We start from the raw sequence: 13,852 nt of genomic DNA, 5'->3' as shown, positions 1-13,852 counted from the left end.
AGTGTGCAAAGCCTGTGGAGATTCAAGAAGACTTAAAGCTGTAATAGCTGCCGAAGGGGCTTCTACAAAGTATTGAATTAAGGGGCAAAAATGACCATTTTTAATTAAATCTACAGCTCAAGATAGTGTGCAAAAATGAAAGTGTCTGAAAAGTTTTTGAAGTCAATAGACGGACTGAGAAAACATTGAGTGTTTTGTAATTAAAGTATGTTCATAAAAAAACACAGATCATTAAAAAAAGGGTCTACTTTACACAACAGCATCAACAACTCAGCATTTGCTTTTACAGCAAAAATAAAATTAGTAGTAGTATCAGTAACGGTTTACAGCTGAATCAATTGCTTGACTTGCTTAGGATTACAAATAAAATCTATTTCTGTTGGGTTCACAGTGATCCATTATTCTGTAGCTAAAGGCCAATGCGACCTCAGATTTTTAAGGAAATATGTTTATTAATTCTTTAAGCTATAGAGGTATGACAGCAGGATGAAAACGTATCCACTGTAGAGAATGCAAATACAAATAATCGTCATTAATACTGTATAAACCTGAAAAATCACCTCTGTGTAAAATATCTTCAGTATTCATGGGTGAGAGTGATTAATCCACTTGTTGTCTGCAGTGCCATTGTTTTCTCCTGTGAGCCAACATCCATTTAAGAGGCGTGTCATTTTTCACACAAAAGCTCGACACGCATCAGAAAGAGCTGATGAGTGTTCTCAAATTCATACCAGGCTGGTGTAAGACAACTGATCAGTGGTATTGGAACAAACCAATTAACTGAACATCAGCTTTTATTCCAGCACGAGTCTTTCTTCTTTAGTTCCACCACATCTAATGATCAGGGTGTGTGGGTAATGTTTTTGCACACTGTTGCACATTTAGTGCAGAGACAAAACCAACAAGCCAATAATCCAAATGATTATTGGGGAGGTCTGACCTTTTCACATTCCTGATGCAAGGCAGTAAAGCTTCAACTTTTCACTAGAGACACAGTATGTGAGTCACCTAAATACTTTAATTACTAAGCAATGATGGTCTTTGCAGAATTTAATACTGAATTGATTTCACATTATTTCTTCTTATCATATCCAACCACCGGTGTCAGTTTTAAAACACCCCCCTTCCACTTACACCTCACATAAAACTTGAAACCTTACTTTTCTGAGTGATCAAGCAGGCTTTGTCTCCTGCCTGCAGGCCTGCACCCATCCAGGTTTTCAATTTTTGTCATACGATCCAACCGGCTGACTTTGAACTGTCTCTTTCCTTTACACACCAGTATCCTGCTTGTCTATCGCAAGACACCACCAAAAGATCGTTTCTTGGGTTTAAAATATAGATAAAGTGCAGTGATAATACTCACACATAACAGTAAGAAAAACATTCCCTGAAGCCAGGACAACCTTCTCCCTTGTTGCCCGGTCATAGATGCCCACGTGGCATTCGTAAGGCCCGTTGTCTGAGATCCGTACCTCTGGGAGCCTGTAAAATACAACAGTTGATGTAAGAATTATAACAATACTAAGACTAAATTTAAACATAGAGGGTAGATGATGCCTATCAGAAAACAACTGTGCACACACAGCGAGGGGACTGGGAGTGTCTGTGATGGTTTTAGACATTTTCTGTATAAATTATAATATAAATAGAGTTTTATGCCCTAAATTATTTTTGAGGATTCAGTTATAATTTGTCAACTTTGCTAATGTATTTAATTTAGCCTAATATAATAGGTATATCAACTATTATTTTGACTCTGTGTCTAAAGATAATCAACTACACACTACACTACATTGGATTTTTATAAGCTCATATTAAACAGAGGCCATGATGAATCAATTATAAACTCATGTACTATTAATTAAAAGTGCATTATTATTGCTGATTTATCAGTGATGCCCTTGTATTTCTTGTCAATTCAGTTGTTCACTGTTGTTAATGATAATATGAAATCATCACTAAATGTATTTACTTGTTCTGAATAATTGAGGCTACAGTGAATGGTTCAACATGATCTGATCATTTGAATTTAAGCTTATCAAAGATGTATAGATGTTTACTAAAATCATATTTAACCATATTGACAGATAGATAAAAACAAAAAGGATGATGCCGACTAAATTCATGCTGAAAACCTCTTTGATTCCAAAACCTGCTTGTTAACAGTGTTACAATCAGTAATTTTCTGAGCTACAGTTCTGAAACTAAAAGAAGGGTATGTTAGATGACACATGAAATGGTTGAGTCATCAGAATTATTATTGTCAATGTAAAGTCTAAACCATGACACAGAATTAACATGATTATAGTCGTCTTGCCGAAATAACACAGAAATAAAGTATAATGTATTACTTGTTTTGTCATTTCTCTAGAGTGAATGTATTTTTAATGTACAGACTTAATGCTTTCTGAGCACATACTGTTTCCTGTTATTTATTCATTTATTGGAATGGTATGAGGCCAACACAACCATTTATCAGAAATCCAATGATACCTGAGATTATTAAAGAGATAGATTTTCATAAAACCATAATTTAGTTAATACTGCAAAAGCAGCAAAAGCAGTTTTATCCCTACATTTTTATCGCTGTTGGTAATTCTCCCACAGGGTACATACTGTCTGTCCGTCAAACAAGAGTGGAGTGAACTACATCTTACCAATCATATTTACAGATTTACTTTTTTTTTTCATTGGTACATTATGGTTAAAACTAATGTGGAGTTTTATGGCTTAATGATTTGAGTGTTTTTACTTAAACACAACTGTACACTGTTGTACAACATGTTTCTTCCCTCACATTGGTGCCCACAATTCCCCAAAGAAACAACAACCTGGAGTTATTTAGTTAGTATTGGCAGATGACCATTTGTGAAGCTAGGGAGCACAATCTGTATTCAGTGCTCAGCTAATATGTCAACAGTGATAATCAAAGTGAGACACCACTGTTACATTTAGCTCCTGTGATTTATTCCCACAAAACAGGAACAATTGTCCTTGCTGCCCGGGTGTTTCTGATGGGGACCTCTATTAGAACAGCAGCAGGGCAATCACATTAGCCAGGTTTTAATGAGTTCAGCTGTGTGTGTGTGTTGAGAAGAGCAGATCACTCTTTTGGAGAGCACTCAGACCTATGCACCAACCAGAGATACATACAGTACAGTATTCTCCCCTTTCTCAACACATTTAAGCTTCCCCTGTGCAAGGCACTTCATCAATTGAAAAACCCCATAGCATAACATGGAGTAAATGCAATTTATCTAGATATCTAGCAATCTTTAACTCGTTTTTCTTTTCTCTCTCCACTTTTCATTCAGCGCAACCGGTGGAGGCAGATAGCCGCCCACCCTGAGCAAGTTTCTTCTGGAGGGAGTTTTTCCTCTCCACGCTCCCCTGCTGGCTCTAGTAGGACTTGTTAGGTTTTATATTGAACTGTTTTTCATGTCTTCAAACACTGATTGTTTGACGAACGAGGAGTGCTTGTGATGGGCAGGTGAACCCTTCAAATGTAAAGAAGCATTCTGTGTTTTGTTGGTGACATACAGCCTTTTGAAATCTGCAAAGAATTAACAAATTCTAATGTAAGGTGACTAAAGGCTATCTACCTATTGCTAACATGTCTCAACAGGACAATTGGGATTATCAGGAAATAAGATCAGTTTGACCTATGTTTCAGTGCATAAAAAAAGTCCTAAGAAAGTTCACTCAGGGCACAAGAAAGTAAAGTTATCCTGAATGACTCAATCATAAACAAATGTTTAAAAAAGCTAAGTATATATGAAATAGACAGAGCACCTCGAGATATAAAGCAAGACTGTCTCCATCAGCACTTCCTCGAGGGATAAGCATAAAACAAGTCTTCTTTTCACCACAGTGCAAAATGATGAGAAGAGTGAATCTCTCTATGGGGGTGGGGGAGAGGTAATTGGCTTTGTCTAGGCTGGCGACATTATAGTAAACGCTGATGTAGCCCATTGCTTTGTTTTTACAAACAAAGCCATACAGTTCTGTTAGCCCCTTTCCTCAAGGCTGTGTTCATGGATTCAAACCAAGCCAAGTGTAGAGAAAAGAGCCCACAGATAAGATAATTCAGGGTATGGAAGTATTGTAGGAAACAGGGTGAGAAGGCCACAAAGAAAGCCCCAACCACAGCATTTCAGAGTGGCTGCTTGCTTCTGAAGTCTCCACCAGTTTGGCAGCAAGACACGTCCTTCAGAATTAGAAGGAAAAGAGGAAAGGTTCTCCTCGTAACATTGAGACTTCTGTTAAATGTTAAGACTGGTGGAATTAATTATTTAGGGTCTCCTCTAATCTTTGATGTCAAGCATTTCAGAGGCACTAGTCCATTGACAATCTGTTCACAAAAAGGCAACATGTGACTTGGAGTCTTCAGACTTTTTTTTCCTTGCTGTCTCTCATTGGATATTAATGAGTCTGCTAATGTTTGAAATCTCAACTAAAATTCTATCATAATTTAAATGGAATAATTAAATAAGACCTCAGATTGCCAGATTTCTTTCTCCTGATTATTACTCTGATTACACCTATAAATCAGGCCTGCCGCACAGTAATAACTATTTCATGCAATATAAGTAAATAGCAGTTTTGAGACTACTTAAACTGTACTGCAAACATTTATGGGAGTCAGTGCATGATTTCCAGTCGTCAGTTGTGCAGAGCATATTTACTGTTCAGCTCACATTTTGCTAGATGATACCCTGTGTACCTCCCTTCTGCAATTTTCTTTCACCATTTTGTGTGTTTTATTGTTTATTTTCAGGCCATTTATAAATCCTTTTACTTTGTTTTGAAATTATGAACCTCATTAATCGGTGAGTTCTAAAAAGCTGATTAGCAATGAAGGTAGATGCTGTATGACTGTAGGATGAAAGAAAATAAAGGACTTTATCTACAGCCTTACAAACAAATAAAAAAATATTAGCACAACTTAGATATTATAAATAAGCTACCAAGTGAATAGGTAATTGAATAAACAGATGATTTCCAGCAAAAAACACTGCAGAATCTTCCCTGTACACCGAAAAACAGCACATACACGATGGAGATCAATAGCAATGGGCCCCTATGGAGAAGCAGCAAAAACAGCACATCGCAAAGAGAGATCGATTGTCCCCTAGGAGTTGCATCTGAAAGCTCTTTCCTGTTATGTAGGCCTTCCTCCAGAACTCCTCCTGCCTACAAATGCAACTGCCTAGATTCAGAGTGAAAAGAGCAGACTTGATGTAGTGGCATCTGATAGCTAATCCAGTCAATCTCTGCATAAAATTAACTAGCACACTGTCAGATATTCTTTCTGACTTGATGCACCATGGGTGAATGGGTCAAGACTGGCAAATGTAAGTCAGTATATACTTAGTGGAAAGCAGAAACAAATTGCCTAGAGGATGGGATGCAGCAAGAGGTGTGTAATCACCCATGTTTCCTTAAGAAATGAGCAAAAAACTAAGTGATGAGGATAATGCTGTGAATTTCTGAGTGCCAAGGGAGGTGTGATTGGCTTTGTGCTGGCTGGTTACATTATAGTAAGTGCTGATGTAGCTCATCTCTCTGTTCTTATCCACAAAGCGGTAGTTCTGTTGTTTGCTATCCTAAGAACTGCATTCATGGATTCAAATCCACACAAATATAGACAGAACAGCTCAGTGATAGAAAGGTAGAACACATGGAGGTATTACTGGAAGAACAGTGCCACGAAGACACCACATACAAATGACTTCTTGCTGATGACAGGAGTTTTAAAGCCTCATTCAGTGAGCATTAAGAAGGTTATGTATTACATATTATTCATGGGCAATTTAAGGAAGCAAAGACTGATGACAGAAAATGTATTATAATACATATTCAAATACTTTTCTTTTACACCTCAAAAATAAAATTGTGAGATGATCCTGAAGAATCTTTAAAAATTATTTGGCATCATTTGATTTTAATTGGAAACTATTTTACATTCATTGTCCAATATAATAATTTGACAGTAGCAACACTTCCACCCACAGAATACATTTTCTATCTTTCACATAGGAAGCCTCCGTGGATATCATGTTCACCTTCAGTGTAAGATTCAGAGGGAAGATATCACAAGGAACATTTTTAATTTGCAACTATAATTAAAATGGAATGAAAAAGACATTCTTAACCCGACTTTGCACATGAAATATTTATCAATTACTGAAACACTTTACTGAGCCGTCTTTCTTCCTGATATTTCCAGCACAACAGCAAGACCTGTCCAAAGACTGTCCCACTAGCATTCCTCCTATGAAATTATTAAGACGGATGAACTTTTTGATCACATTCAACCAGTCAGATTCTGCCAGTAATAAGGACTAGTCACGGGGCAATTTAAAGAAGAGGATTTTCAATTTAGTCTTGGTTTGACAGCTGTTTCAAAGTTGTGCATTTGCATATGGACATTTGAGACATATCCCTTTATGTTCCTTCACCGTCAAATGACTACTGAATTTCCCTTGACATTTTTTTTATCAGTGTCAAATGACTTGTGTCGTTTTACCTCAGTATAATTGCGCCTTTCCATCAGTAGCTGATTTGTCAGTATTCAGTGTTGCTCAAACAGGTTCTGCAGGTATTCTTTGTAGCAGAGTGATGGAGGTTGACAAAGAGACAGAAAACAAATGGGGACTGCCTAATTATCCAACAAGTCTTTTAAATTAAACAACAAAATATGCTTTTTGTTCATGCACTCTACAGTGACAGCATTTTCTTATCTGATGTCTCTAATGACAGAACAGACAGATGACAGATCAAACTGTTACATCTCACTGTTGAAAAAGCTGTTTCATGATATGGCAACTCTCACGCTTAATGTCTGGTTCAACCCTGTCTGCTGAAAATTATGTTACTATGCTACTAAACTGAATTCATGTTAATTGAGAACAAACGGCCATTATGTTATTGGAAAACATAACTCTGTTGCAATTATGTTCTCAACAAAGATGCATAGGTGATTGCAGTTTAGTTGTATAGAAAAATAATTTGTAGCAGACAGGGTCTGGTTATGGTTAGGGTAATGCACAAAAGGAATATGATTAGGTTTATAAAAAGATCAGATTAGACTGAAGATTTTAGTTTTAATATTGTTAATGTAAAGGAAACATGAGGTTTAGGTTAAATTACTTAGACGTGCAGTAACAACATCATGGTGACTATATTATCCACAAGATTACATTTAGGGAATGACTGCAGTCAAGCTTATAAACATTCAATTAAAAAAGAAAAACAAAACAGAGTACTCTGGAGTGAAATTAAATATTTAGTTAATGGCTTATTCTTTTGCTTCAGTCATATTTAGTCGTATTTACTGCCAGCAGAGGGCTTTGTCACGTAAATGTGTCCTTTTGTGTGTTTGATTATTTGGTGATCCATAGGTAGCAGTTGGGTAATCATCAAGAGAAACTAAATAAAGCAACTAAACCACTTAAAATTGCAGAGTGCAACCTTTAAAAAATGTTCATAAATGCTAAAATTCCATTGCAATTGTAATCCACTGTTTGTGAACGCAGCTTTATGTGCCAACACAGGATGCACTGGGACACATGCTGCTGCATGTTGCTTAGTTCTTGGTTTTTATCCTTGAACGTCCTGGATCGGACTGCGACAGAACCAGTGTTAATTGCTGATTTCACTACCATGAATAGATGCACATTATTGGTTTTGCTGCCAATCAGAAGCACATCGTGTGCTGGCTCGCAAAGCTGCATTCACAAATACTGAACACTGTTTCGATTACTTAACAACTTGTAAGAAGTCCTTATTTCTATATCATAATATACTTTTTGTCACTGCCTCCAAAAACATATTTATAAGTATAATAGGTTAATATGATAATGTTGATGATGATAATGGCCATGGTTAAATGAATACATTTTTAAACATGTTTTTAAAAAAATCTGTGACTATTTGCAGGAGAAAAAATCTGATTCACAGTCTGAGGTCAGCATCAGAAACTTTCAAGGTTTACCATCCACCACAGTTTTGTCTCATGAGAACTTTTGCTGCATTACAACATTTTGCTACCTTCAATTTTGCTTGAGAGAGAAAATAGTCATTTACACAAGAGATTGCTAGTGAGGTAATACAAGTGCAGGTCATTTTAAATTTGAGCAAAAGGCTGATCCTGTGTGTTTGTGAGAGAGAGCAGAAAGCAGAAAATCAATTGAGAAATTGAACACAAAGACATAACAGAAAGTTAAAAAATATGTCTCTGCCACTGGTTAAAACAAAGCCATGAACGGTATGTGCTTGATGTGTTACATTCAACTTTTAGGACAGATTTAGGCATCATTTAAGGGGAATAAATTAGTCCTGTTTTAATGGTTAATCAATGTTGGAGTTCCTAAAAACATTCACTGCAATCAGCTACAGTCTTATAATGCTAATCTAAGAATTAGCCCTTCAATACAGAAAAGGCTATAGCTGCTTCCATTTTTTTAAAGATGATGACAACCAGTCAAAAAGACAAAATCAATAGCAATGTCAGTTTTCATTAATTGGAAATCAGCATCTTCAGAGGAAATAAAAAAATTGAATATAAAAAAGTATACCACAAAAGGGAAAAAAGCTAAAAAATACAGTTTTCTATAAAATGTTCTGAGTTTATAAAAGATACAGAATATTGAGGTTTTCATTTTGGTCGTACAAGTGGATTTGTCAGACTGCTAAGGCTTTGTGCAGAAGATTTACCATTCTCAGGTGGAAATGGGAGATTATAGCGAGTAAAAATCCAGCTTTTTGCATTTCTTAGTAGTGTTGAGCTTCTGTGTTACACCATGAAAGTGAGGCTGAGACCAGTCAGAGAAATCTTTTTTTTCTTGGCTGGAAGAATGGTGTGACAGTGGCGGGAGTCCACATTTCTCTCTGCTTGACTAACACAGGCTAAGCATTCGGATACAGATACAGGTCAGTACAGGTGGGATGCAGCTGCTCCTGATGCTGGTTTATTTGAAAAACATTGTCTTATGATGTTTTCTCACTTTCTATCTCTGTATAGTACAGTGGCTCCTAAAAAGTATCCAGATCCCTTATGCTCTGTATATGACGTTTTGAATGCATAAAGTGAAACCATGTCTGTAATATTCAAACGTGTCATTTACTAATGTATATTATACTTAAGCTACTTCACAGCAATTACATCAATCAGAGTCTTTCTGGGTGAGTCTCTACATCTGGATTTGAGTATTTTATCCCGTTCTACATGAAAGTTTATCTCAAATTTTGTCTCATTGGATTCTGGTTTACTCTGGCACAAAGGCCTCAGTGCTGTGAGCTGAAGCTCTGTTAGAGTAACCATTGGGTTCTTAGTTATTGTCTTGATTGCACAGCTACACAGTTTGGCGAGTCCTGATGGTTCCAAACTTTTTTCAATTTCCTGGGAATGCATGATGCTTTAGAAATGGTTTATAACTGTTAATGGTTTCTGTACCTTGTCCAAAAAATGTCAGTGTGGAGGTCAACACTGTGTGCATTATTGGTGTGCAAGTCCATTCTCCCAGGATTGGTTTTGTATTGTTGAACATATATAGTATTATCATAGATTTCAAATCATAATTGTTGGGCAACTGAATAATAAACAATTTGTTTCCTGAAAGTACATCACAAATCAACATCAACAAATATATTTGAACAAATAATAGTGCTGTGATTTTGCTTTTCTCACCTTGCCAATAACTGTAAAGACTTTGCACCTTGTGCTTCTGCAAATTCCAGGAAGGCTGCAGTTCTGGAAAATGAGGGCACTAAAGGCTGAAGGACTTCTAATTGTCCCTAATTTTTCACAAGTCAGTCACAGTTAATTTGTGGCGTTTCCTCCCAACATGCTTTTGTGACCCTGTCTAACCTCATTGACAAATCGCTGGATTGTGATCACACCTCAGCAAACAACTGTCTAATGTAAGGAAGATATCAAAATATAAACAAACCACTCTCAATCAGGCTGTTAGATGCCATTAAAATTATTATTTTGAGGTTGACACAGTTCAGTGTTGGAACAATGTTTGTGAAAATATATAGGTGCAACCTACTTAAACTGAGGCATACAATTACATACACACCTTTCTAATAATTATCTATATTATAAAACTGTGCGTGTTGTTTTAAGACTGCGTGTTGTTTTAAGACATGTTGAATAAACCATGAATAAACTAGCTTGTACATTCAGTATGATAATACTGTATCCAGTCAGCCACACTAAATGGATGTTCCAAAATGCATGTGTCATTGGATTGATACATCCTGCAGAAGTTACTTGGATAAGTAATGAGTCCAGTTGCTAAGACTCAACTCAACCTCACCTAGATGACTTCACCAACATAATATGTCAATATGTTAATGTGCATGTCCTCTAAACTTGGTTTGCTTTTTAGTAATTTATTAGAAAATAATACAATTAAAAAATATATATTTTCACTTTGCCATTATTGGTTACTGGTTGTAAATGTAAAAAATTTTAATTAAAGCTATAGCACAATAAAGTCTGTGGAATGTGTAGATCCGTGGGGACCTCTGTTTGTTTGTGCATTCATGTTTCCATGTCTGTGTGCTGTTAAATGTGTGCACTATTCTGCTGTCATCATGTGCACTCTCCCAAAGGGATGGTAGGATTGTCCAGATAAATCATCCATGGCTGGGCAGCTACACCACAAAGGAGAAAACAGGGAAAGGGGGGGAAATCCAAATAGGTAGGGATGTACATTAATTGACCTAAAGAAAAACAGGAAGAATAAGACGTGATGAAAGGGAATTATCAAAGAAGGATAATTTAAGTAGGAAATAAATGAAGGTATAAGTGTGTGTATGGTCAGCACCTCCTTTGTGCTGTTGGACATTCAGACTGAGAGTCAGAGCAGAGGAAGCAAGAAATAAAAAGATGGGCAAACAGCTGCCAACTGTATTAATAAGGCTTAGGGTAAAAGAAGACAGTGCCCAAGATGCCTTAAAGGTGTAATCAAGCAACCAGAGGCAGGTGACTTTTCCTCCCACTACTCCGTCTCCAACCTATTAATGCATAACACAACGGGCCTTTGTCTGCAGTACATCATCGAAGCTTGAGATACGTGTGCATGTTCTCTTCCTTGATTATGTGTCTTAGCAGAGTGGTGCTACCTGGGATTTATGAACCACTACAGCTGTAATAAGAACTAGCCGGGCCAGATGTTAGCTAAATCTTTAACACTGAATTCTTTATCCTGAGCAGAGTTGTTGATTAGAGTTCGTCATTACCTCCTGTCCTCCATGTAATAATACGCTGACCCTTTGGACTGGTCATTCCAGTCTGGCCTGTGTGCCCGACAGCAGATGGCTGAAGTGGTGCAGCACTGAGCGGGAGTTAATCTCTGTATATGTACTATCACAGCATCACTTCTTCAGTTTGATTATATAGTGGGTTAAACATTTCAAGCAAGTCACCAGTGCTGAAACATGAATAGACCAAACGCAGAGCTGGTAATGCAGTATGTGAAGAGGTTAAGAATCACAATCCTGTTTTAAACAAAAGTTAATTGCTTTTAAGGCTCACCGGACAGTTGATTGGTACACAAGGTCTTCGCGTCTGCGGTAGTCCTCCATGTGAGAGTAATTGGTATTAAACATAGCATCATAGGTGAAGATTTTCTGCTTGATGGTACCTCCATCTGTGACCTGTGAAGCAAAAGGAGAGAGCATTAATAATTTGATTCTGCTAATGATGGATGGGACAGGGACCATCTTCCCACCTCTAGAGCTTCTCGTCCACATAAACTTGTGTCTCACGGCCTCAAGTGTAGATAGTACTGTGGCCTTTAAGTACCTCTTTTGCAGCCATGATAAGATCATCCTTTAAAATGTCTAAGACCAAGGGATTGAATACCTGCTGACACGATAACATCAGCGAGACAGTCTCTTACGCAGCTACTGGTATGTGTTCATGCCCATGGTTAAGTCTTAATGAAGACTGACACAGTACGGTGTTCTGTATGTGTCAAGCAGTCTGCTTTCTGCAGAGGTAATGGCTTGTGACGAGATACTGCCGAGGTAGGGGGATAGGATATTCAAAACACTGATCTCATCTTTTTTTTTTTCTGGGCATGGTTAGATGATGGAGTAGTTCTTCCCCTTTCTAATATTCACAGGAGTGTTAAAGTCACTTAGCATTTGAATGACTGTGATTTCTCCTCTCCTCAGAAGCCACAGACAACCATAAAGGAAAAAAGGCTGACAGGATTTAAATAGACCCATTAATGCCGCTTTGAAGAAGGAAATTGTTGGTGGGGCAAGGATCTTTCTTCCGTTTGCTAGTGAAGATGCCATCGTCCTGATCTAGTCCCTTCAGTGAGGTAAACAATGTCAAAGTATTTTATGATTAGTCTGTATAATGTATAATGTACACATCACTTCACAAAGAGACAATGTTAAATTGTATTTATACGAGCAAACAATGGTTCCCTGTGAATGTGTGCCTCAGGCATAGCTTGCTAAGTAGTACTGCACAGGGAGTTGACAAAGCTGAAACAACCAAAGTAGAAGTGTGGAGATAAATTACCTTTGTCACCTGTAACCAATAAGAGGACTTTTTTGGGGGATATTTTTGTAGACTTATTATTAAAAAGTAAAAAATGCTTGCTTGCAAGACTTTTTATACTGCATTCCTCCACATGTCACACCATTTGCCTAAAAAAAGCTTTCGACCCCGTCAAAGTCCTTTGAGCATTGTGGCTATCTGCTCATTTTTATTCTAAGTTCAGGGGTGTAGACACCAAGCAACGATGTGGCTTTGAGCTACAGAACAGGGAGAGGCACTAGGAAAAGATCACCCTCTAAAAGCAAAGTCATGTAGGAAAATTGTGCTTTCCAACCACCCAGACTTGTGTCACCACTGTAGTTACAGTGATGGACCTTTTTGAAACAATCACCACAGGGAGTCGAAAGACATTTCAGTCTGACATGACTGTGCAACACATTATGTGGAAAAAAAAATGGCACCCCTAACTTTCTTGTTACCTACACCCCCCCAAAAGTATTGGAAAAGTTTGGGTCTAACATCAAAAGATGAATACGAGACAACAACATTTCAGCTTTTGTTTACAGTTGCTTACATCTGGATCACAACTTAGACAATAGCACCATTTGTTTGAACTCACCCATTTTTCATGTGAACAAAAGTACAAAAGTAATGGAAAATGTAACTGACAGGTGTGTTTTGTTGCCCAGGTGTTTAATCTACAGGAAAAATAATGGAACTGGCCTCACTTTTGCAGCACTTTTAAATAGTAGTGTGTATGGGAAACAGAGTCTGCTCATTTTCTGTGGATAATAACATATTTAATAATAACATATATAAAGTGATATAAGTTGCAGATTAGAACTGTATGAGACAAGCATTTAAAAAGTCAAATTATGCAGTTTGGCTGTCAATGAAACCAGAATGGTTCATTTCATTTTCATTGCCTCTATCTTTCTCAATTTCATATAGGGATAGTGTGGGCAAGTACTGAAAGATTAAATGATATACATACAGTATAGATATCCAAACAGATTTTTCTCATTTCTATTTTCAGACTTTAAAAAACTATCTGCTTGTGTCAGCCTCTGAACAATTTGTTACCATTACGTGCAAAGAACAAAAGTAATACAAGCCGCATATTTTCTTTTTTATTGATACCTATAATTTCCATGCTAAATTGTTTTGAGCAACCCAAAATCTTTCAATAGAACAGTCATTTCAGCTCAATTTTAATTAATTGTGTTAATAATTAAATAAAATAAGCCCCTTCAAGCTAGGTTATGATGGAAAATAGGTGAAACAAAACTGTATTTTTTTTTAAAGACTAGTACATGTTCA

At 37.0% G+C, this 13,852-nt stretch overlaps 1 protein-coding gene across 2 annotated transcripts in view; it reads right to left on the bottom strand.

Annotated features, from left to right (window-relative positions):
• The window catches only part of igsf21a (immunoglobin superfamily, member 21a), a 151,044-nt gene that overhangs the window by 53,491 nt on the left and 83,701 nt on the right, over positions 1 to 13,852 (bottom strand). For both annotated transcript variants that reach the window (XM_026350021.1, XM_026350022.1), the window contains exons 3-4: positions 11,552 to 11,673; positions 1,367 to 1,485 (exon numbers count right to left, since the gene is read on the bottom strand). In XM_026350021.1, the coding sequence (XP_026205806.1) occupies positions 1,367 to 1,485; positions 11,552 to 11,673 (241 nt within the window). The remainder of the gene's footprint in view (positions 1 to 1,366; positions 1,486 to 11,551; positions 11,674 to 13,852) is intronic.

The sequence above is a fragment of the Anabas testudineus genome, chromosome 5, assembly GCF_900324465.2.
Source record: "Anabas testudineus chromosome 5, fAnaTes1.2, whole genome shotgun sequence".
Taxonomy (NCBI): Eukaryota; Metazoa; Chordata; class Actinopteri; order Anabantiformes; family Anabantidae; genus Anabas; species Anabas testudineus.
This window is presented reverse-complemented; position numbering and strand designations above follow the sequence as displayed.